At 47.3% G+C, this 25,716-nt stretch overlaps 1 protein-coding gene across 1 annotated transcript; it reads left to right on the top strand.

The window, feature by feature from the left end:
- The first annotated feature begins 6,606 nt into the window (after positions 1–6,606).
- On the top strand, positions 6,607–23,930 carry CHST10 (carbohydrate sulfotransferase 10). Its single transcript, XM_077749361.1, has 5 exons — positions 6,607–6,738; positions 12,406–12,497; positions 17,850–18,084; positions 20,303–20,408; positions 22,071–23,930. Exons 1-5 carry the CDS (start codon positions 6,639–6,641, stop codon positions 22,606–22,608), a joined length of 1,071 nt encoding a protein of 356 aa, XP_077605487.1. The 5' UTR covers positions 6,607–6,638; the 3' UTR covers positions 22,609–23,930.
- Positions 23,931–25,716: the final 1,786 nt, after the last annotated feature.

The following is a 25,716-nucleotide window of genomic DNA, read 5'->3' on the forward strand; positions in this document are numbered from 1 at the left end:
GGGCCCAGGACATTGCTATAGTATTTAACAGTTCCTCAGGTGATAACTAATGTACAGCCAGGGCTGGACCACTGCCCTAATCATAAAGTCAAACACCATTAGGTAGATACCTAGATTGAGAATACATGTAGCCTCAAAGCAGAGGCATGCTCTGGCTAACTGGAACCCCTAGTCTGTAGGATTTCTAAAAACAAAACCCATCAGATATTATGGACCTTACTAGTTTGTGTGCTGGTTTTTAGAGACCTCAACTCCAATGATGATGAACTAGTTTTTAGAGACATTGACAATGACGATGGTGATGATGATGGCGATGGTGATGGCAGTGGTGATGGCCGTGGTCTAGGAGGGTAGGTGTAGGTAGTGATGTGAACCATTTAGCTGGGTTAGAGCACTCCTCTCCACTTACAGAAATGATGTTGAGCCTGGGGAATGGCCACGTGGATGGTGCTTTACATTTTTGACTATATGCCCAAGAAATAGCTTGAAAATTTAAATCAGATCATGACACTACTACCCTTCTTCTCATGGAAAATTCTGTTCAGTGGCTTTCCATTGCTCACAAGGTGAAACTAAATTCCATAACTGCTATTTAATAAGACGCAGCATTGTCTGACCATATCTGCTTTTGCTCCTCTCTAACCGCGCTCTGGGAACTCCAGCCACAGGGGCTTCCTTTGGTTACACAGGGATTCTGTCCTGTTATATTTTCCTCTCACAGCACCATGTCTTTCTACCTTATACCATTTCTGGGACAGACTCTTTGATGCATGTGGGTGTCTCTGTTAGACTACAGGCTCCATAAAGACATAAACTGTGCTTATGTGTTTGGTTTGGGACTCATTGTATCCCTGGCCTTTTGTTGAATGGATGAATATACATTTTCATGATGATTTTGGCAAGTAAGTATTTTTTAGGTTATTGTGTCCTTAGAACCGTATGCAGATATACATCTACTTGTGTTCATATGTTGTAAACTGTAGAGATACCAGCCCTGTGGCAAGGGGTATTTTGAGAGGGACCAGGCTTTAGTCTTACTGGTTCCAGTTGGTGTACATAGCACATGACCTGGAGAACAAGTCCTGGTTTATCTACATTTTTGCCGTGACAGCTTTTCCTCTTAAGTCTATGTGTAATTTGTGAATTTCCTCACTGTAGACGATGAAAAAAAAGGTAAGTGCTTAAAAATAGTGCATCTCTCTGTCTCAGGCTTCCCCATCCCCCCTAGCAAGAGCCTCCCTAGAAAGCATCTGTATGTAATGTAGTGTTTCCTTGCAGACCCTGGGTGAACAAGCCTTCCCACCTTCCGCAGGAGGCCCCGCCTTTCTCTGTGCAGGGAAGACCACCCTCCCTGACCCCTGCTGCCACTTCTGTCAGAGGAGTTGAGTCTGACAAAGTGTAACACCCTGATGGAGGAGTAGGCCTGGGGCACAGGGGGATTAGAACCAGGTGGGGGCATTGGGGGCCTCCAGCCATATTTGTAACACTTTCTTTCCCTTAGAGACATTTAAGTACAGCAAAACTATTAGAGCCCAGAATCTGTTTTTGTTATATATTCTATATACCTTGTGTTTTAAATATTAAATTATCTTTAAAAGCTAAATGAAAACTAGTGAAAATGTATTTACTAAATATTCAGACACATGTTGAATTTGTCACTTAACCACATTTTCTCCTGGCTGGAGAAAGGAGTTTACCATCCTTTCCCAAGTGGTAAGGAAACTGCAGTCGATGGAAGTCAGGTAGAAAAAATAAACAAATAAAAACACCAGGGTGCATGTATGTGAGTGGCATTATTTGTATTTTATCAGTTTTTATTATGAAATGGATACATGCTTGCTGCAAAAGCTTTTTTTAATATATAGATGTACAAAGCAAAAAATAATTGCTGTCATCCTCTCAAGATTGTATTGTATACATTACATGTATATGTGTTTATATGTGTATATAATCACATACCTTCACATATGTAATTATTTTACAAATAGGGTCACACATTGAGCTTTGCAACTTGCCCTTTTTGTTTACAGATATAAATTGACATTTTGGATCTAGGTTATTGGCTTGCCCTTCACAGAGTTTTATTTAAAAATTTTAAAAATGTTTTGGACTTCAGTGACATTTATTCCCCCCCCCCCGTTCAAATGCATGTAAGTGCTATGATTTATAAAATGTGATTTTATTTTCAAGTAATATTAAAGTCTTAGGAGCTTTTAATTGTTTTCTAGACTCAGGTAATAGATATTAAATATATAACCACTCTCGTGGATATTGAAGAAATATTTTGAGGTTGAAATTTGGGGCCTCATCCTTTATTTATTTATTTATTTATTTATTTTAATGTTTTTTTTTTTTATTTATTGTTAGGAGAGAGAGAGAGACAGCATGAGCAGGGGAGGGTCAGAGAGAGAGGGAGTGACAGACTCTGAAACAGGCTCCAGGCTCTGAGCTGGCAGTCAGCACAAAGCCCGACGCGGGGCTCAAACCCACGAACCGCGAGATCATGACCTAAGCGAAAGTCGGATGCTTAACCGACTAAGCCACCCAGGCGTGGGGCCTCATCCTTTAAAGAGTTTGGAAACTCTTCAGGTAAAGGGTTGGGCAAGGTGCCTTCAAAAGTACCTTTCATTTCCTTAGAGTTTTCTGATAAGTTTCTAGGTATGTATAGTCATTCAGCAAATAATGGTTGTTGACTTCCTGAGTGCACAGCACTATTCTAGCCCTTGGTACACTCAGGGGTGCTTGCATTCCACTAGGGCAGGGCAGATGGTAAATGAGTGAAAAATAAGTGAAAACATTCAGGCTATGGTAGGTGCAGTGAGGGAAATGAAATAAGGCAGGATGATGGAGAGAGGGTTTTTGGGGGTTCCAACAGGGTGGGGGTCAGGGAGAGCTGCCTTTACCTCTGCTGTGCAGGGAGGGGAGCAGGCTCTGCTTATCTCACATTTATAGAATCTCAGTGGCCAGCAGAGGGCGCTCTCTTTCACAGTGATCACCCTGGCTCTGTGGCCTCCAAGGAAGCCTGCAGCAGGCACAGGGTCATTGGCAGGATTCAGCCTCGTCTGGGCAGCTCTACTCAAGACCCTGGTAAGGGCCTGTGGTTTTATACTCATCAAAAGACTATTTTTTGGCAGAGGCTATGGTTTATGCACGTGAAGCTCTCCAAAGCTGCAGCCCCCTTCAGAATCCTCAAGTGTCTTGGGCTGTCCCTGCCCGTTCATCTTGATGGGGATGAGAGGGAGGTGGAGGCTTCACAACTTCCCTTCTCCTGATCTGATGCAGCGACCAGGTTCTGGGCAGGAGAGGGCACTCTAGACGTCTTGTTAAGTAGGAGTCTAGTTGAAGTCTCTTTAAAAGTTGAACGGGTGTGAAGTAAAATTGCTATCGGGAAGAAGACATTGGTTGATGTAAGTTGTAGAGGAGGTCCATTGGCATGCTCTGTCTCAGAGGGGCCTCACAACACATCGGTAGGAATGCAATGGTGGTTTTATCCTGACAGATAAGAAAATTGGGTAGACTCTGGGAGAAGAGAATAGATCTACCTCCACCCCCTCCCCACCCTCACCTCCAACCCCAGGCCTGGGTAAAAGAGAAAAGCACTCCTGGCTTGAAACTCAAATCCAGGATTTAGGAAGGCAGGCACAGCTTCAGGATAATGCAGGTCTCACTATTCAGGTAGCCTAGTTGTAGAAATCCAATCCCTCAGCACCTGCAGAGCAGGTGATAGGACGCTTCATTTTCATATAAGGCTGTTTATTCATTACCTCCCTACTTTTATGTAGAGGTGAGCTCAGTGGGCCGACTCAAATTAGATCCCTTCAGATTAGTTCCCATTAGAAAGATTGCATTCTTAAGCCCTAAAAACCTCCCAAGTGCTGGCTTGATGGCTGGGGAGGGTGCTCACGGGCCAGAAGTATAGGTCTGAGCATAGCAGGACACCATGAGTGGGCAGTGCCAGAAGGTTCCACTGCTCTGCAGAGCAAGTGGGTGTATGAGCGACACAGCCGCAGGTGGCTCCTCTCCTCTGTATTCACTTGTCCACACAACTTCTCTTAGCAAAGCATGGGTTGCAAGCCCAGGCCACTCAGTCCCCAGACCTGTTCCTCAGCCTCTAAGACTCCCTAAAAACTGGTACAAGGGAGCAAATGCCTTTCTGTTCTGGTTGCATACCTCCTTCCTGGTACTTGTCTCCTTTCTCTTTACTCCCTCCCCAGCGCACATTGGCTCCTCTGCCCCTCTGCCGTTCTGGAGTGCTCCCACTGTGACCCATGGGGATGGACCCCTTTGAGCATCACTGTCTTGGAGGGACAAGTTCAGTGGACTCAGGACTGCAGTACCTTATGCCGCTGGGCACAGTCTGTGCCTCACTTGGCTCTGGAAGAGAAGGATTAGGCGCTAGAATCCCCTGGGATGAGAGTCCCGCCTTTCTTTTCCTGTCTCCTTGGGGCAGGCCATACTGTCGCCTTCATTTCTGGCCACCAAGAAGGCTGTTTACAGATTAGAAAGTCACAGAGGGTCAATTTATGTTTCTAGAGGGACTGCTACAGGACATTTAATCCTCTTCACCATCCTGGAAGGAGGAGGACCTTATCTTAGAGGTGGGAAGTCAAGGTTTAGGGAGGTTAAGTGACTCACTGAGTCACGGAGCTGACGAGTGGTGGAGCCACCTAGGGCTCTCTGCTTTGTGCCATGCTGCCTCAGAAAAGAAGGACTGAAGGAGAAAGAGAGACTCAGCTGAGGCAGGCCAGCGGGCTTCAGGTGGTTAGAGAGGGGTTAGCATGCCCCATGTTGGGTAGTGTAGCTGAATCAAACACAGGACTTCCAGTGAAATTTGAAACTCAGAGAGACAACACATAGCCTCTTGAAGTATAAGAACATCCCATATAATACTTGGGACATACTTCTCCTGAAACATTATTCACAGTAGTGCCCCCTTATCTGTGATTTCACTTTCTGTGGTTTCAGTTACCCACGGTCAGCTGCACTCTAGAAGCAGATGATCCTCCCAACGAATGGACAGAAGGTCAGTTAGTTGCCTAACGCTGTGTCACTGTGCCTACATCACTCACTTCACTTCGTCTCCTTTCATAGGCATTTTCTCATCTCGCATCACCACAAGAAGGGTGAATACAGCACAGTAAGATATTTTGAGAGAGAGTCCACATTCACGTAACTTCTGTTCTAGTGTATTGTTATAATCTACTTTATTATTAGGTATTGTTGTCAATCTCTTACTGTGCCTAATTTATAAATTAAAGCTTCCTATAGGTATGTATGTATAGGAGAAAACAGACTATGCAGGGTTCAGTACTATCTGTGGTTTCAGGGATCCGCTGGGGGGTCTTGGAAAGCATTCCCTGTGGAGAAGGGGAGACTGCTGTATTACTCATCTGAAATTCAAATATAATTGGTTGTCCTCTATTTTTATTTATTTAATCCAGCAATCCTATTTGCAGACCCCAGGAAACATGCTGGGTCTAATGTGCAATGAGCACCTATAAAGATGTGGGCTGCACGGCAGGTGGTCAGTTTCCTACTGCAGGATGTACTCAAGTGCAGGCTGGATAACTACTTAGTAGAGGGAATTCAGGTTTCAGATGCCTGGTTCCAGTGAAATTCTGGGATATGAGTATTGAGATAAGCAGGAGAGTTGATTACCTGTGTCCTCGCTGAGCTCTGTCCAAGCTGGCATTCAGAAGCTCTCTGAAATCGTATGTCATCAGCACCTTGTTGAGAGGACCAGTTCTCACTGCTGCCCAGGAGTGATGGATGACCTCAGTCAGCTAGTGAAAACCCACCCAGCCCAGCATGGTTTCTTTAAGTGGTTTGGTTTGGCTTGAAGAAGCACTGTGTTAAAGGTGAAATGAAACATACTTTTTTTTTGTCTCTCTTGCCAAGAATTGACTGTGACTTCCTTCTTCTTTATGTGTTCCCTGCAGCAGAGTGTGACTTGCATGACCTGCTGAGGACTGACATGCCCTGCATCACTTTCCGGGCAGTGATAGCATGAAAAACACCCACCCCCAAGGTTCTGTGCAGACTCTTACAGGCAAGTGAATGGAGACAGAGAAGCTCCAGCGTTCACTTTGACTGTTTTAGAGATTCTCTAGGTGTGGCTAAATAAATCTATCTTGTCAGCATGTCAGGATTTTACACAAGGCCCGCTTGTAATTGCCTCAGTATGGTTTCTTCCCTTCTGCAGATTACCAGGGTAAAGGAGGGCCAGACCTCCTTCTGCCCACCTGCTTCCTGACCTTGGCTATTGCTGGGCAACAGGGACATGTTCTGATGTTAGCTTGGGCCAGAGAGGAATCAAGAGGCAAATCTGCAGAAGCAAAAGCTTATCATGTATTCCAAAAACAAACAGAAATGGCACCTTTCCATCAGAGTGTTCTAAATTTGTTTGAATTATCAAATGATAAGTTCATATTACTAAGAGTAAAATTTAAGTTAAATAATATAAGTCAAAATACCCTTATGTCAACAGAAAAATTTTTTCAAATATTTGTATTGATGTTATTAACTAAAATCACCTGTTCTTTTTATTACCTTTTGTTTAATTGATTTATTTATAAGTGCCAGGCGCATTTCACTTTTGTTTTCCAGGAAGAATTACTGAATGGCTGACATTTGACAACATGCACCACCAGTGGCTTCTGTTGGCCGCATGCTTTTGGGTGATTTTCATGTTCATGGTGGCTAGCAAATTTATCACGTTGACCTTTAAAGACCCTGATGGTACGTATGCCTCCTTGTGGGATGGATTTCAGCCAATCCAGACAATGCTGTGGTATTGTTCCTGGGTACAGGCACAGATGACCTTTGTCACAGAATCAAAGGAACTCTAATGCCAGAGGTGACCTTGGAGGTCATGGCATCCGATTCCTTCATGCTATAGAAGTGCAGGAGAGGGGTGGAAAGGGACAAAAGTCTCTTCCCCTGCAGCTCCCCTGGGCAGGCGGAGCACACTTCTCTCTGGGCGACCTTGGTGGCCTCTTCCCAGCAGTACCATTCTCCGGAGCATCTGCTGGGCTCCTGGTTTGGGAGATCCCCCTGTTTGGTGTCATCATGAGATGCTGCCTTGACAGACCAGCATCTCTGGGTTCTAGCTGGTGCTGTGTGCTGGTAGCCATGTGTTTGAAAGTCACCTTCAGTGTACCAGAAGGAAGGTGACTTAAATATGTGTTGGGTAGTTTGTTTTTACTTTAATGTTTATTTATTTTTGAGAGAGAGAAAGAGCAGGGGAGGGGCAGTGAGACAGGGGGACAGAGGATCCAAAGCAGGCTCCATGCAGACAGCAAAGAGCCTGAAGTGGGGCTTGACTCACAAACTGCAAGATCAAGACCTGAGTGGAAGTTGGATGCTTTAACTGACCGAGCCACCCAGGTGCTCCTGTGTTGGGTAGTCTTTGAGGACTTTTTGATTCCCCTTACTTGACGTAGGAGTTCAGAAGAAGACATAAAGTATACCAAATCCACCCTCAGAAGAGCGTATTTTAGTTTATGCCCCTGACCTTTGCTTACCTAGTCGTCATGTTTTTTCCTATAAAATGGACATGCTCCAACACTCCAAGATTGACCTGAGTACAGTGAGGCTCTCTGACCTATGAGGTTGCTGGATGTATGTAAGGAGGTGCACTGATGCTCATCTTGAATCTGAGGCAACTCCTTCTGTGGCAAAGTGAGGCAAGGCAAATGGGAGACGTTGAAAAGTTCATGAGCAGATTCAGGGTGGCCTGAGGACGTCTGCGTAATAGGGAGGATGCTTGTGAACGTAGGTGTGCACGGCATCTTCATCCTGCATAGCCCTTCACGCATTCACCTGCAGATGGCAGCCCTTAGGAAAGGGAGATCAGGAAAGTGTCCGTTCCAGCAGTTTTCCCCACTTACCCCCGGTGGCTGCACAAACTGTGCCTTCTGCGTGCCCAGAAGGTTATGGGCCCTGCTCCAGCCCACAGAACTCCCTGCTATGCTGAGGGCTGCCCAGTGTCCCTACCCCCCATTCTCATTCACTCGCTCACCTGCTTTCACTCTCTCACCCTGTCTGTAGAGGAACAACAAGGCCGGAGGCAGATGTGCAGGCCAAAGAGGGAGGCCGTGTGACTGGACCCAAGAGGCGGTTCTCAGCTCCACAGTTTGCGCTCAGTAATTCAGCTTCTTCATGCTCGGGCCTGACAGGCTGTCATTACAGGTGCCACCCGCACCGTCCAGGACCTCTCGTGAGAACCCGAGAGGTTTTCAGGGCCTCAGGAAGGCTGTGTTAACTGCAGGTATCTGAGGTGGCCAGGAGCACCACAGCGCACTGTGGTAATCACAGATAATCATGGTTCGGCCTCTGTCAGAACAGCAGGCACTGAATCCTGGGGAGTCCTTGGAATCTGAGACAGTGATCTCAGCTTGACCATTTGGGTGTTTCTTCAGCTGCTCCAGTACGGTTAATGTACCTGTGGTGGAGATTCCTCGTTAAGGGTCAGAGGAATTGTTCTCACTCCCTGCGGCGTGTTAGAACCATCTGCGGGATTTTATGAACCTTTCTCTGCTGGCCCAACCAGAGACCAAGTGAGTTAAAATCTCTAGGAGTGCAACTCAGGGGAGATCCGCAATTATAAAGAAAGAAGCAGCTGCTGAGGATGTGAGATTGTTGTTAAAACGGGTCTCTGTCCACACGTTTTACTCAGGATTCCCTTAAATGTCGCCTAGTAAGGACAGCACTTTCAAAGGCAAGTAAGGAGGTTAAGTTGTCGATGGTTTATTTTGTTTCAAAAAGTAGACATATAGATAATATATTTTATGAGACTTCCACAAAAAATAATTAAATAGTTGTGTGCCTTGAGTTGTAACACTGTCTGGCAGAATAGCCGCTGAAGAACATGTCATTCCTCAGTGGTATCTGATAAGCAAGGTGTCATTCTGCTAGGATGTGACAGGTTCATGCTGAACACTTTCAGGGAAAGTGTAGAAGCTCTAGAGGGTTTTGTGAAGTGGAGCAAATAGTTAAAGGGATAGAAGGTGAAACCTACTGGGAAGGATGAAAAGCTTGAGGATTTTAAACCTGAAGGGAAGATCTGTTTGGTGCTGTCCACCAAATATTGTTTGTGCCCTTGGACGTTTGGTGTGGTTGTTGCGGTTAGTGAATGGGGGCGCAGGGGTGCCGACCACTTCTGGTGGGGACCTTAGAGCCAGTGCACGCTGGGCCCCATGCCTCTCTCCCTCTCCTGGGAAGCATGGCAGACGCCTGGGGGGACAGTGTCAGTCTNGCAGGGAACTTAAAGTCAGAACCTTTGTTAATCAGGCCCCAAACATAACCCAGCCTTTCTTGAGCATCCAGAACCTTATCTGGGTTGTCCCTGAGTGCCTGAGCGGGGCCACGAAGAGGGATGTTCACCAGTTTTCTGAATGAAGGAAAGGAGCTCACGTGCAGGGTGTCTGCCAGTCTGGGTGATTAAGCAGGGATGGAGCACCCACAAGAAGTCGAACACACTGGCTCCAAGGAGGCTGTGAGCGAGGGCACCTCCTGCTCCTCTAGGGCAGGGTTCGGTGGGTACCCTCACGGAGCATTTGTCTGGAGAGGCATTTAAACCCCCTGGCAGATCTTGCAGCTGTTCAGGAAACTGAGGTTTGTGAACGTGTGGCTGGAAGGGATTTTCTCACGTGCTGGAATTTACTTCACTCATGTTCACAGTGTTTTGGCTTTTGAACTACAAGCGCAATGTGAAGTATCATCACAAAGAAATAACTGACAACACAGTGCTCTCCTGTTTGATGAGGTTCCATTTCCTGTAAAGCAGATGGCACATCCTTGGTCTCAGGGTTCAGGGAGCCGATTGTAACTCTAGTGGGGCCAGAGTTGTGGGGCCGTGCCTTGTGGCTCTGACCTCTGGGGAAAGGGGCTCTGTTCCAGAATCTGCCAGGGGATGTGTGTGTTTTCTCTCCACCCTCCTGTTCTTAATGATGTCCCTGCCACTTAAACTGATTGGAAGAGCGGATTTGTCTTGAAACACTGTTTAAAGTCTCACTTACCTTTTAAGAAAATAGTGTTATGATCTCTCTTCAGCTCAGCAAGGAAGCTACAGAGATATTTGTGACAATGACTCATTCTTGGTTTAAAAATTTTAGTGTCATACTGATCTAGGTTCTAGGTGTTCTAACTGGACCGTACCACGGGAAATAAATCCCATTCAGTGACAGGAATTGGATGGCATGGTATAGTGAGTCTTGAAATAAAAAACGACATCTTTGTGAATCTTGTGTGTATGTGTAGACACTGATTTTTCTTCTCACTTTGATTTGACTTCCTCTTCCAATCTTTTGCCTCCACTCAGTCCCTCACCTTGGCTGTTAGTTGCTTAAGAGCAGAGCCCATGACCTGAATGTCTTTGCATGCCTTCTGCCTGCATGGGATGGACGGGTGACTGACGCTGGGTGACTGATGCACAGTGTGGTCAGGGAGATGCATACCGTGCACAGTATTGTCAGGATGTGATCACTTCTAGCAGAACAAGGAGGTACATCACTTGTCATATTGAAGACATTTTATAAAACGTAATTATAATGATGCCTGTAACAAAAGTGACCTGATACTTTATGACAACACTTGGCTGTACCTACAGAATCAGAATCCTTGATTCTGGAGCTGGAGGCTTGCTCCTAAGGGTCAGGGTGGAGAAGGAGACGGCCCCTTGATCCTAGTGGGGTTAATAGCGTCTGTGAAAACAAATGATTATTGTCAGAGCAACAGAAATAAAACAAACCCAGGTGTAAACTGTGCTACCAGTTTTATTTGAAGCAAATATCAAGAGGATTAAAATCATAAACATGATATAAATTGGTGGGTGACTGGCTGGTATTTGTGGTACTAGAGGTGAGATGTTCCACAGCTGCCGAAGCTCATTGTATATGCTTCTGAGTGTATGAAACAGGTTGCTTCAGAAATTCACTGGTAAGTCAGCTGTTTAGAATTCAGAATACATTGTCCCATCTGAAATGTTATTAAGGAAGCTGAGGATTCTGCAAAATCCGTTCAACCTGTGGCAGAGCTAAACATTGCGGTGCTCGTCTTAGAAGACGCTGTCAGAACACGAAGTGACCAGACGGGTGTAGAATGTGAATTTTCTTGTTAGCATGTCAGTGCTCAAAGATGACAGGTTGCAGAGGAGAAGGATGGATAGAGGCTGGTCTCCTGGGGTCCTCGGAGTGCATTCAGGAGCTTTGGGGGCTGAGGGCACGTCGTAGATCAGGCCCTTTGACCTTACTGCAGGCACAGACGAGCTCCTGCACACAGCTTTGGTGAGGATTGCATTTAAAAAAATTTTTTTAATGTTTTATTTATTTTTGAGAGAGAGAGACAGGCATGAGCAGGGTAGGGTCAGAGAGAGAGGGAGACACAGAATCCAAAGACAGGCTCCAGGCTCTGAGCTAGCTGTCAGCACAGAGCCCGACGTGGGGCTCGAACCCACAAACCGTGAGATCATGACCTGAGCTGAAGTCGGATGCTTAACCAACTGAGCCACCCAGGCGACCCGAAGATTACATTTTAAATCACATGGAGACAAGAAAAAAAGATTTTAGTAACATTCCTAAAGGTATGTGGCAAAGAGGTTTATGTTGGAGTTCGATAACTCAGAGGTGTGTAACAGATGGGGAAAGGGGATTATTATTTTCGTCAGGTATATCTAAGACATTTTGCCCCCTCTGGGCAAGGAGGATGCCAGGCCCGGTGTGTACCAGCAGCAGTGCTGGCCAGGGGCCTGGGGGAGGTAGGACAGCCAGACTGATGCGGGTCGGGGAGTCCAGTGTCTAAGTGTTTTGTTGCTATTAATGATCCAAGAGGAGTAGGTTTTGATTGTTTTTTAAAAGTGAAATAAAAGTGCCTTTGTTTACGCTTTGTTATGCTGATTTTTGTGCCTTTTTTTGGGGTATCTACTTTTTCTTTCTAATTATGATTTTAGGCTTTGCAAAATGTTTTTTTTTTTTAATGCTATTTATTTAGAGAGAGAGAGAGCGTGCATGCATGAACAGGGGAGAGGCAGAGAGAGAGGAATAGAGAGAATCCCAAGGAGGCTCCACACTCGGTGCGGAGCCTGACTTGGAGGCTTGCTCTCATGACCACGAGATCACAACCTCCACTGTTATCAAGAGTTGTTTTTCGAAGTTTTATTACATTTAAGTGCTGATCCATTTTGCATTCGTTCTTGAATAAAGTGTGAGGTTCAGGGAAAGGCTCATTTTTTTGGCCTATAGACATACAGTTGCCAGAGCATCATTTGTTGAAAGGCTTCTCCACCAAACTGATTTTGTACCTGTTGGGCATATTTGTGGGGGCCTCTTTGTGGGGCCTCTGTTCTGCCTCACTGATGTGTGTGTCTGATCCTCCATAAGAATACACTTTAACCTCTCTGTCTCCTAGCATACAGCACCAAACAGGAGTTTCTGTTCCTGACAGCCGTGCCAGATGCGGGGAAGTTGCCCGGAGAGAAGCACTTTCCTGAGGAACTAAAGGTGGGCACAGCAAGGCAGAGGGCACTGAGGAGCGGGGCTGCCTCTCCCCGATTTACCTGTGACGTCCTTTTCTACCCACTCTGGCCCTCGTGGTCCTCGTCTCCCCTCTGTCTGGGCTCATGTCAGCCGGTTTCCTCTAACCATCGCTTTCTGCTTATAGTTGCGGCTTCTGTTAATTCTGCACCTTTCTGCTCATCGTTTTAGCTTCTCTTTGGGGGTGGCACAGTCACAGCTATTTTTATGTTACTCACAGTGCTTTGTACATCATGGATCCTCTGTAATGTTGATTATGTTGAATTCCTGACCAGCTGAGAAGGAGCCTTGCCAGGGGAATGGAGGATGTTGGGCAAGGTCAAGAGAAAACCAAGAGAATGGGAAAAGGTCTCTGACCCAGAATCATGGAATTTTAAAGTTAGGAGGGGGTATTGGACAGAATGCAGCCAGTCTCACCTCCAAGCACTATGGGTAAGAGAGCAGAGTTTAGGGAAAAGGCTAATCATCCTAAATCACGTGGGCATTAGTGGCAGATCAAGGCTGCTGACTTCCATTCAGCACTCTCCTTCCTTGACATTCTAACTCTCAAGTCTTTCTCCTCAAGCTCCTTTTACACAAGAATTCCTAATCATTCCCCAGCCAAGATGAGGGGCCTACTCTTGAGATCCCCCCCCCACTTCCTGACCCCCATTCCATGTCTGGAAGGATTGGTTTGCAGTTATGCCAAAAGGAATGAAATGGGTAGACTGAACTAGAAGAAATTTATCAGCCATACAGAAGGAGACAGCTCCTGGCTTTGCTTTGCACCAGAAGGGCAACAAATTAGAAGCTGACAAAGTTTAGAAAGTGTGTACCTGGTTAGCGTGAAACACTGTTGGAGTTTATAGGTTGCAGGACACTGATTGATTAGTCTGCAGAAGCCCCTGAAGCAGGCCTGGAATGTTGCTTTTAGGTTGAGGCGTTTCCAGGGCAAGGGAAGAGATTGGATGGACCACAGAGACAGGAAAGCAAGACCACCTGAAGGAAATAGGAGCATGGCCTTAACAGAAAGGGGGAAGGAAATAAATGTTCCATTACTGGGATCAGTAATGGAAGAGGTGGGGTAAGAGTTTCAGAAGAGGAATACAGGGTTCTGAGACCAGGGTGCTGCTGGGATGCTGTGGCTTGAGAAGGACAAACATGACCATCCTGGGGGTGGGGGGGTGGCACTCTTAGGGGACAGAGGAGCATCTTCCTGCAAAGTCTTTTGGCCTTCAGGAATAATTGTGGTTGGAAATATGAAGTATTCACAGAATACTTCACTGAGTTTTAATCTTATTGGTCCTCAGAAACCGCAATCTGAGCTGTAGGTATTTTTATTTTGCATTTGGAAAGTATGTGACTCAAGGAACAGCCAGTGTATCAGGGACAGCAGGTAGTGGTCTGAGACTTTCAACTACATGTCCCCTGTCCCCTGTACTTCCTCGCATCACGGGGTGTGAGGGAGTGGGGACAGTGGTCAGACACAGTGCTCTGAGACCAAGAGTGGTTAGATGTTCAACTCAGCAATGTCTTCCCAAAAGAAAGGTGACTTCTAAAGGTGGTCATGTTGTGTAGCTCACCTTTAAAGTTTATTTTTCACAGTTGTCAAGTCAGTATGTTTTAACCTGAAACGAATACAATGTTGTGTTGGTTATGCTTCAGTTTTTAAAAACTGCAAGTTTATTTTGTGCGTAATATAGCTGGATATTTGAATAGAAAATGTCAGTCATTAAAATTGGTTTAGTATAGTTGCAAAGGAAGAAGACAGAAAACCATGCCAGTCCATAAGCACCACTGAATGAGAAATTGTCTTCCTTTATATTCAGTGCTTAAGCTTGAAGAAAAGCAAATTTGAAAAGGAGGGAGATTTTCCTGCAGTTTCTTGAGAACTTGTTCGGAGGTACTGCCCTGTGATGCACTGCTCTTGAGTGTCATCCGTGATCCAGGTTAGATATGAGGTTTAAAGCAGCTGGAGTAGAGTGAGGACAGGAGACAGAGAAAGTGTTGATAAGTGAGCAAGAGTTGGGGTCAGAGAGTTAATGAGGTTAAATTAGACTCCATTTATGAAAGCAAGAAGGCAAAGGCCAGGGTGGCCGGCTCATGCCTGTGATACCAGAGAGGAAGGGAGGTCCCTCAGAAAGATCAGAGCTGGGTAAGTTTGCAGATGCCTGCTCTCACTTCTAGAATGCCTTGGCCTCAGGAAGTACCCATTAGGAATTCCCAAGACACTCTTCCCTTCACCAGAGAAACCCAGGAAATTCAGTCAAACCTGTCAGAAGGTATGTCAGGCAGTTTGGTTATGGCAGATCCGTGAGGGAAAGCAGGGCCCTGGTGTGGTGGGGTGGACCCCTCTCTTGTCCCAGTCTTTCCAGTGTCCTTGTTCTCGTGTGTTCTGGAAGGCTAGATCTTTCTCCCCCATTGTGTAGTTCACCTAGTCCCAAGGGAGGACCGGCTGTTATAAACAGCCCCATAAATGATTGCCTTGAAAACCTAGTGGATTTTAACTTATCTGTTAAAAAGGGCATTTTGGTCCATTCAGTAAAGTTAATTTAGGGGACCATCTGATTTGAATTCTTGGGAAGAAGTTCTGTGTAACTTAAAAGGAATGAATAGACAATAAAGAGCAGCTTTGGGATGCTGAGGAAAAGGGCCAAAGTGGAGGTGGCCAAAGGACTGGGGTTGGAGGAAACAGACTCTTTATTCAGAAATGCCTTTCAGGATGCTTCTTGGAAAGTCAGGAGGTTTTTGTGGGCAGACATTCCACCGTGAAGTGACCAGGGAGGGGGTCACTGAGGACAGGGTGTCACTGAACTGCCAGCATGTCCCCTCTGCCTGCTCTGTCTCCCTCATCCCTTACCCCCAACACACACACACTCAGGGCATGTACGCCCCACGTACATGGACAGTACCACACATTCTTAGCTGAGGCTTTCCCGGTGTCTCCACAGAACACTGCAACTGCAGCCAGGCAGAGTAAAGACTTGATAAATATTCATCAGACAGTTGATTCTGCTGAGTGACAGAGCAGTACAGTTTTGAATCAGGTGTTAACAAAAGCCATTTCTGTTATAGACATGCCGTTAGTTTCTAAAGCAGTCCCAAAAGTATGTGTCACAATTTGGAACTTGAGCTTTTTTATCTTTTTTGTTTTTTTAAGTCAACTTTCTCTTAAGAAGGAAAGTCAAACCCATTTTGCGTCTGCTTTCCTTGCCAACCATACTGACTCATGTCTGTTTTATTGGGCAGTGGAAAGGCCCTGTGGTCACTTCAGGAAGTGGCTAGAAATAGCAGTTGTCACTCTTTGGAAAAGGGGAGGTGGGAAAGGGTCCATAGCTGGTAAGAAAGGGACAGGCCAGCTCTGGGAGGAAATTCAGAGGGGGCTCTGGCAGATCTGTGGCTTTTAGTTAGTGAAGATCATGCTGAAGGAAGAGAGACCAAAAATGTGCTATGTTTACAGAGCCACCTTTGGATACATAAAGTACCCAGATGTGGTAGAAACCATCCACAAAGGACTTGGAACAGTTTTCTAGGACTTCCTAGAAGTCTTTATAGGTGCTTTCTCCACTAGCCAATATTTTTAAATCCTCTTTCTTATGTAGAGGTAAGATACATTCTTTGTGTATTTTAAGGAAATAGCCAGCATTAAAAGGAAAAAACATCAGCTACGGTCCATCACAATCCATGACTCTCTTCAATCACTGTCAGACCTTTGGTGTGTTTCCTTTTTCAAAGACATTCACTGAAGTGTAACACATGTATGGTGTAAGACTTCCATCTCCTGAATGACAGGCATGTGGTTATGTGTGTGAACCTGTGTTGAGGGAGAGGGGGCGGGCTCTGCTTGCTCGTGGTGTTAGTGTGTGGGAGGTGTAGCCACTGTGAGCCAATGTGGGAGCACATCAGCACTAGTTTCTGCGTGAAGGAGTTCTCCTACCCGGTGGGAAGACCCATGTGAGCTGTGGGGCAAAAACTGATCCAGACACCCTTGCCACCTCCTAACCTAGGCCTCCTAACCTAAAATGACTTTCTCCCTCTGTCACACATGGGCTCCACCCATGTCCTCGTGTCATGAGGAAAAAAGACATTTTCTGAACAGGTTTGCAGATGGCTCCTTGCTTTCTAGGCAAATCAGATGTGAGACCCACACTGACCTATCCTGGCAAAATTTTTAATGTGCTGGAACATGACAGAAAAAAATCCTACAGGCACCTACGTATTAAAAATGGGTTGCCTACAAAGAGTGGCAGTGAGGTGGGCCACACATGCAGTGGTCTCTGCAGTGGTCATTGCCAGCCCGAGATGTCGTCGGGAGAGTGCTGACGCGGTTTTCACACTCCAGTCGCACTCTGTGAAGGCTGGCTACACGCAGACTGGGAATGATGCTGTTTTTGAGGGGAGAAACTACTGAGAGACCTACTCCAGACAACTCAGAGGCGAACAAAACAAATGCTTCCGAATCCAGACGGCACACAATAAAAGCGCACAGCGCCCTTGTGCAGCTTGCACCCCGACCTCAGAGACCCAGCCAGAGGCCGTGCCCCCTGCGGTTCCCGTGGTTCCCAGCCAGCTGTGGGCTGCCAGTGCCCCCTTCTGCTTGCTCCAGGGCCCCTTTTCCGGGCAGGCAGGGATCTCTGGACCCATGCTCATGCGGTTTTCACCTGGTAGAAGGACGTGCTTCGGCTCCTGCCCACAGTGGCCACGCCTCTGGTACAACTGACACCACTACTGCACAGAACTCGTCTCTTCTCCTTAAACCACGCTACAGAGAGGCTTAACCACGTGCTTGTCACGGAGGAGGTGGAGTAATGGCTCATACATTTTTAAAACCCATACTGAATGAGTGTTAACGAATTTAATAATTTAATCATGATTTTAAAACTGTTTTGCCGGTAGTACCAGTATACCAGAAGATCTTCAAAACAGCACATATGTCGAGGACTTGTCCTTGGTACAGTCCACATAAGTACACTCAGAGCTGTGCGGAAGGAAGTGCTAGGGAACGGGAAGGGGGCAGAAACTGGCCTTCACTAAAATCCTGAATGCACGGTACCCTGCTGTGTCCAAGAAGCTATGGGCCACAGTGCCTGCCATCAGCAAAGTGACGGGTGGCTCACCCACTGCCGCCTCCTGGGTTGTCCAAGCTGAGGAGGAAGAAACATCCTTGTGTCTCTGCTGAGCTTTGGTCCAGCACGACCACGTAGCCTGAATCCCAGGCCCCGAAGGTGAATGGTGCCTACAGAGCCCTGCTCTTCCTATGAGGTCAGGGGCCAGAGCCTCCCTGGTGGCTCCTGTTTTAACAAAGCTTTTGTGCCCCCTTTGTCTCCTTGTCACTTGCAGCCAACCGGGAAAGTGCTTTCAGACAGCCGGCTTGTTCAGCCCCTGGTTTATATGGAGCGCCTGGAACTCATCAGAAACGTCTGCAGGGATGAAGCCCTGAAGAATCTCTCACACACTGCAGTCTCCAAGTTTGTCCTGGACCGGATATTTGTCTGTGACAAGCACAAGATTCTTTTCTGCCAGACTCCTAAAGTGGGCAACACCCAGTGGAAGAAAGTGCTGATCGTGTTAAACGGTGCGTGCAGCGCCTGGTGGAGGTCTGTGGTCAGTGGACGGCAGGTTTGCCTGGGGCGGAGCAGCGTAGCCTGAGCAGGGGAGACGGAGGAGCCAAGGGAAGGGCGCAGTTGTCCTGGAAGGGCTGGTAACCGTACAGACCGTTCTCAGTGTCCCTGTTGATGTTGTACTTTAAAAGTTGGTGGTTTGAAAGCTTTAGATACTGAGGTTTTCCAAGGGTCCCACCTGTGGTCAGAATCTCCTCACTTTCCACAGTGGAACCCCTGTCTCAGGCAGCCTGCCCACCCTCGGTTGACCCCTTTTCTTCTCTTCAGATGCATTGCCTTGTTTCTTAACTGTTGCTGGTTCTGTCCTGGTAAGTCGAGGCTCACGCTCACTGCGCTCCCAGCTGCCCCTCTGTAGTGGAAAGGCCTGCACCCATGCCTGGGAGGGGAGCCCCCTTCACCCGCAGGTGAAGTGTTCTGTGCCACTCGGGTAGAAGGAAAGCATCCCCATTTTACACTGAGCTGCCTTGGTCAGAGGATTCATTTGACTTGCTTCAGGAAATAGGATCTTTATTTGGGAACAAATCAGATCATTGAAAAGTGACCTCATATAGTACAGGTTTTGATTACTCACTACTTTCTTTAGATACCATGTTTATTTGTTTAAACTCCGATTACCTTGAATTGATCCAAGGTAAATATGGGCTCTGTCTCTTAAATTTAGCTTCAAAAGGAAGTCATTCCACTTGACAGCAGCGTGAGTCCAGGACCAGGAATCAGCCCTCAGAGCACTGTGGGAGGTGGCCCTGGGGTCTCTGTCCTCCAGTCCACATCTGCTGTCCTCAGAGTTGATGGTCATTTGGCCTTTTCATAGTTGTTTGGGGGAGAAAAGGGAGACACTTGCCTCATTTTATGGTGTTTAATTCATGTGCTTCTTGAGTCATCAGAATGTTTGGTTTTTGACACCAAAGAATGAGGTTACAAATCAAATTTAAAATAATAATTACACAAACATCTCACAGGTCTGCCCCCACAGTGCAAAACATCAGACTTTAAAGAAGTAAACAGCAGTTTACAAGGGCAGGATAAAAATGGGGGCAGGTTTTCCGGGCCATAAGATAGAGGATGGTTCTGGAGGCCGTCTTCAGTCGTCCCTAGAGACACCTCATGGGGACAGGCACTTGAGCAGGTCCTGGTGCACAGCCTCAGGCTGGTTCTATCATCATCTCCTCAAGAGCAAGCGTTCATCTTGGTCGTTTTATAGTCACTCGTAGCGCTTCACGCAGAGTTCTGGACTGGTGCTTACATTCTTGGAGAAGGTATAAGTCAAACAGACAAGGCCACGGCCACTGCCTAGATGGCCCAGTGGAGATCCTCCCTTGCGGGACTCCAACACAAAAATGCATGGGAAGGTTTGCAGAGGCTTGGCTAGAACCTTTGTGGACAGTGACGCTTTGTTTCCATTTGGCTAAGTAGAGAAAAGAATGAAAAACCTACCCAGGGGCGCCTGGGTGGCTTAGTTGGTTAAGCGTCCGACTTTCGCTTAGGTCATGATCTCGCGGNGAAAGAAAAACCTACCCAGTCCACCAGGCTGGGAACGGGGTGCACCCAAGGTTCCTGCCCTGCCTTCTTAGACACTCCTGGTCCTCCTTGTCCCCTGCTTCAAATATATCACACATGCTCCCACAACAGTGGCCAGGTTTTCCTAGCACCAGTCGGCTTTGCCACTTGCCAGTCTGGGGATGCGGTGAGGTTACCTGGGAAACCACCTGAGGCCTGGGAATGTGGGACTGGGAGAGCCAAGCCTGTTGGGAGTGATGGGCCCCCCCGATGGGGCCACAAATCACCAGTATGTTTCACAGTCCCACTCCTCTGGCTTTTTCCCCCAGTTTCAGAGTAGAATGAGTATCGGTTGTTTTAGTAATTCTTTCTGCATACAGGGGTCTTTTTTAAATGTCAGATTTAACCGGACTTAGGTGTGCTGCCAGGGATTGGTATTGGTAGTGTCCCTTCCCTTTGTCCCCCTCACCCCCCAACTTGGTTTCCTCTAATCGGCTTATGGATTACCAGAAGCTTTCTTCACTCTTGCCTCCTGGAAGAAGCATTTGGAATTCAAAGACCTAAACTGGGATTTAGGGGATGGGCTTGTGGGGAACACGGGGCCCAAGAAACCAAGCATCCTCCTTTACAGGTAGCACTGAGGTGGCCAACCTGTCTCCCTTGTTTCCTTACCAGGGGCCTTTCCTTCCATTGAGGAGATCCCCGAAAATGTGGTTCACGACCACGAGAAGAATGGCCTCCCTCGTCTCTCTTCCTTCAGCGATGCAGAAATTCAGACGCGGTAGGAGAGATTCCTCAGGGGTGGGGAATTTTGGTAAAATCCAAGGCCCAATTTGTCCTCGCTGTGTGTCTCACGTTGCTCTGAGGACTACTGGGGGCTTTTGGTTAACCTGGGCGAGAGGCTGCGAGCATATGCTCAGGGTTCAGTGCATTTAAATTCACAAACTTTTATGAGAATTTGACGATGTTTCCTCCATCCTTACCTTCCTGCAGCCTATTAAAACAGGGGTTACACAATTTTCTTAGTAGAAATGAGTAGTTGGCTTTGTTCTGCTTCGGTTCTGTTTATGGATTCCTTGCTGAGTATAACCTTTATGGCACAGGAAAGGGATTTGGATTACTTAGTTTTTCATTTTCTTCCAAAGGTCTTACACCTGCTTCTCTTATAGCTGCCTGAAGGATGGGGGGTAGAGGCTGGACCTAACATAGCAGAGAGAGACAGACCTCACTGACCACAGCAAGGGTGGAGACTGGGCATTTTAAAAATCACTTAGCTAGTAAAATGAAAGTTTCTTTTTAGGGGCACCTGAGTGGCTCAGTTGGTTAAGCATCCCAACTTCAGCTCGGGTCATGATTTCATGGTTTGTGAGCCTGGAGCCTGCTTTGGATTCTGTGTCTCCCCCTGTCTCTCTGTCCTCCCCCCGCTTGTGCACTCTCTCTCTCTGAAAAGTAAATAAACGTTAAAAAAATTTTTTAAAAAGAAATTTCTTTTTATTAGCCAAGAAATGACGGTGTAGAACAAGGCTTAAAAGGAATCAGGATGCATAAGCAGCAAATAAATATCGGGGCACCAAATGAACTCTGACCTCCCTTACTTTGCAGCCATTTGATTTTCATTGCTTCTGGCATTGTCTGGTCTTCCCAGTTTGCAAGAAACCTGTAGAACACAGGTGTTAAATGCCAGATCAGAGAGTCCCCTGGGTAAGGGCGTCCTGTTATCCACCTAAGCACCGATCTCATCAGAGTGCTTGTGAGAGAAGAGGAGTTCAAGTGTGCAGAGCACTGAGCGCGGTTTCTGGCACGGAGCAAGCCCCGTGATTACAGCAGTGGCCGCCGTCACCATTGTCCTGTTAGCACCATTACAGGCCTGTCACGCTGCCACCACTGTGCCACCCCTGTCACCACTGGCAGCATCCCTGGGCTGCCTTCCTGCCAGCTGGAGCCTGCAGCCTCGCTCCCCACTTCTGCCTGCCCCCTGCTGTGGCTTGTCGTTCCTCTGGCAGTTGTGAATTGACTCTATACAGATGGGCCCTGAAGCAACTTTCTCTGGCCTCTGCTGTTCTACCGCACTCAGGGTTCCTGGCCTTATCAGTTCTCTGCCCAACAACAAGACCTTTAAATGTCCTTGAAGTTTTGAAATAGTTGAATACCTATTCAGGTAGATAGATGTCTTCACAGTGAGCCTCTCGGATGAGGAGTCCTGTGGCTTGGGACGGTAACAGTTTCTGAGCCCCACTTCTCACTGTAAGATGGGTCAGTAACAAGATCTGCTTCCAGAGGTAGCTGAGTGGATTCAGAAATGCGTATAACTTGCTGCTCGAAGGGGTGTGCGTTCTAGACATGGTGGCGGCTGCTGCAGCAGACACCCTGTCCCTTCCACCTTACCCTGGTTACCACCACAGCATTGGCCTAACTGCTTGTTTATCTTCATTTCTTTCCTTAGCTTGAAAACATACTTCAAGTTCTTTATCGTAAGAGATCCTTTTGAAAGGCTGATTTCTGCATTTAAGGATAAGTTTGTTCACAATCCCCGCTTTGAGCCTTGGTACAGGCACGAGATTGCCCCTGGCATCATTAGGAAATACAGGAGGAACCGGACAGAGACCAGGGGCATCCAGTTTGAAGATTTTGTACGTTACCTGGGTGATCCAAATCACAGATGGCTGGACCTTCAGTTTGGGGACCACATCATTCACTGGGTGACGTACGTTGAACTGTGTGCACCCTGTGAGATAAAGTACAGTGTGATTGGTCACCATGAGACCCTGGAGGACGACGCCCCATACATCTTAAAAGAAGCCGGCATAGACCACCTGGTGTCTTACCCCACCATCCCTCCAGGCATTACCGTGTATAATAGAACCAAGGTGGAGCGCTACTTCCTGGGCATCAGCAAACGAGACATCCGGCGCCTATATGCACGTTTTGAAGGGGACTTTAAGCTCTTTGGGTATCAGAAACCAGACTTTTTGCTAAACTAATGTATAGAACTGTGAATTCAAGTATCTTTGTTAGACCAGAGGCTAACCAGGTGGGAGATGTGAGCACAGAAATGACACGTCCTCCATTCCACTCCTACTGGAGACTCCGCAGTCCCCCATGGACCTGTGCATGCCTCGGCCGATGAAGCTGGACCCTGACTGTCATTGCTTAGTTGGATGTAAGGTGCACTGAGGGCCCTGGCAGCTCTGCCCTTGGTCCCCTCCCCTACCAATGCCATGAGGCCTTTGTCCTCCTCAGAAGGGGAAAGGGACTAAACATTTGTAGTCTGACAGTCTGGGAAGAAAAGTTACATAGTGTAGGAGTCATTTCCTTCAGCTGTCAAAGAGGCAGACACACTCACAGCTCCCTGGAGGGTGGGGCGGTCCTGCCTGTCCCTGGAGGGTTGCAGGAGTAGCACCCAGCACTTTCAGGAGAGACGGAGAAGTTAATGGTCCGCAAAAATCGCATGGGGCTAATATAGGATCAAATCTGAGTAATAAAATTACACCTCTGGCTTTCGTCTTAGCGCTGCTATAGTCACAGGCAAACTATTCTTTCCGTGACTATTTTGTTCCTGTGAAATTCAGAGGCGACCCGACGGTACTTTTTAGCAGTCATCTCTCTGAGATCTATGCCTGTGTACTTCTAGTCCATATTTCTGAACTGCCTGCCAAACACTTGTCTCACTCAGCCCAAGAAATACAGCTTTGGGAAGTGAGGGGACTGTACATTCTTTCCATCTGAGAAAGGGAACATCTTTGGGGGCCTTACGGGGCATGTCGCATGGGGAAAGGGAGGGCTGGTTAGGCTCTGGCACTCCAGCTGCTGTGGATTTGAGCAGGTCCATCCTCTTTGTCCCATCCCATCCAGATGGCCAGCACCCATCTCTAGGGCCCTCCCCTGGGACCAGAGGCAAGTGTGGGCGACCCAGCACTACAGAATCAGTGCAGTCGACACATTGCTGTTTCCTGTCATCTCTGCAAAATGCTCACCACTGGACCCATTTCTGATAAGGCCATCATCCTGGACTATACATTGGATAATCAAGTTCACCAGCAATAAAATCCTGGGCCAAGGCAGCCTCCAGTAACACATCTTCCAGGCACGGAGGAGCAAGCCACAGCTACTGTTTCAGATGTCGCCTGACAGTGAGGGCTCTTAAGATTCAGGGCAGTTTCCCTGTGAAAAGTCCTAAGTGCCCGACTCTGCACAGTGCCCATGAACCCTGCGTTTCTTCCAGGCGGCCTCAACCTTCCCTCTCTCAAAATGGCTTCCTGAGTTTGTAAATGTGAAAGTAAAAATAAAAATGTGCCAAACCTGACATGTGCTATGTTTCCAGGGCAGGTGCTCCGTGGCCACTCATGGTGCTTGAGGATTGGTGACAGCAACAGGCAGCTCAGTCCTGCTTAGATGGCTGCTGGGGACAGGACTGTGGAAGGGAGGCAAGGCTAAAGTGTGCCCGTTGGCAACACTGATGACAGGCAGTGTGGTAGCCTTTCATCCTCAACTGAAACGCAAAGGATGGAACAGGAGTTATTTTTCTGTAAAATTTCAGCCAAGTCTTGTTAAAGTCAATCAGCTGACTACCTAATAAGCTGATTACCTCTTTTCTATTTGAAACATTATAGTGTGAATAATAATGTAAATTTAAGGCCTTAAAGTTACTCCTAATTTAAAAAGATACCATTATCTTTCCGAAACAAAAGGTTGGACACCTGGGTGCCACCCCCTACTTCTGGCATTTAGATTTAGGTCATTTTTCTCTAGCATTTGGTTCATTTTCCTAATGTATTTTGCCAAACAAGTGGAGACTATTTCCACAGCGTCTCCTGGGCATTTCGCCGTGTGTCCCAAAACCTGCGCTCGCACAGCCTACCCTTCAGGGCTGTTGACCCTACAGGACCTCACTCCCTGCCCCCCACCTCACTGAGGTCGTCTGACTTCCTCTCACCTCCAGAGCCCACTGCCTCCCCTTCCAGGCCTAGAGCAGGTGTCCATGCCCGTCTCCTGAAGCGGCTTCTCCCTGCACTGCTGCTTGGAAGCATCCTGGAGCAAACCTGGATGTGTCCTTCCTGGCTGGGCCCTGCTGTCGCTCAGGACCTCCCTCCTCAGAAGTGACCCTGACCGGCACTACTCTGTGGGCAGGGGAGGGGTCAGGTGCTCTTGTGGGTGGGGTCGGGCTGGGTAGGGCCAGTTGCTTGTGTGGCGGGGCCAGGCCCCAGATGTGCCACCACCACCATGCGAGCATATCCTTTGCCTCCCGCTCAGGAAGAGATGGACAGAGAGCAGCCCCTGGGAAATGTCTAGGTGAGAACACAGAAGTAACTAAGCCTGGAGTTAAACAAGAAGCCACTGTGTTCTTAAGACAGGGAGGGCAGTTCCTAAATTTAAAAGTCTAATCATAATAGGTTGACTTAATAGGCTTCTATCTTAAATTACTTTCCCTTCTTGGATTTCTCTCCTCACACATTTTAGTTTTATTGGTCTTAGCCCTGAAAGCCATTACAGTGATGTATCTAGAGTCGAGATGAAATTTGGTTTTCACAGTGGCTAATTGCACAGAAATCCAGCAGGTCACCACAAGCAAGGGACTCAGACAGCCTGTAACTCAGACCAGAGAGGGTCCCAGCAGGCTCTCCAGGATGCTGGTCTCCCATCCCCTACATTCAAAGCCTCACCCTAACTGCACCCACTTCCCCACTCTAAACCCCAGCATGGCCTGTTCAGCTGGAATCTTCAGAAGCAGGAAACAGCAGAAGCCTGGGTTAGAAGAGGGGAATAATAAAGATGGCAGCTGTGTGAGAGGAAGCAAGTCTTGCCACCTCTTGGATGAAATTGAAACTGTTCAAGGTACATTTTCCAAGCCCTGCAACAGGGTTCTAGGGTTCCAGAACTGAACCCGGAACAGTAGGCTCTCAAAAGAGGAGAGGCATGGGAAGTGCAGGAACAGGGCTGTACAGGCCCCCCAGGTAAGTGGGGAGTGTCTAGCGGAAGTGGCAGGTACATGGGGAGGAGCAGGGAAGGTATAGGAAGCAAGAATTACATATTTGCTTCCTTGTCCCCAAGACAATCTCCTGTCAGTAGTAGTTATCCTAAAGCCACCTTAA

The sequence above is a fragment of the Crocuta crocuta genome, unplaced genomic scaffold (assembly GCF_008692635.1).
Source record: "Crocuta crocuta isolate KB4526 unplaced genomic scaffold, BGI_CrCroc_1.0 scaffold118, whole genome shotgun sequence".
NCBI classification, from domain to species: domain Eukaryota; kingdom Metazoa; phylum Chordata; class Mammalia; order Carnivora; family Hyaenidae; genus Crocuta; species Crocuta crocuta.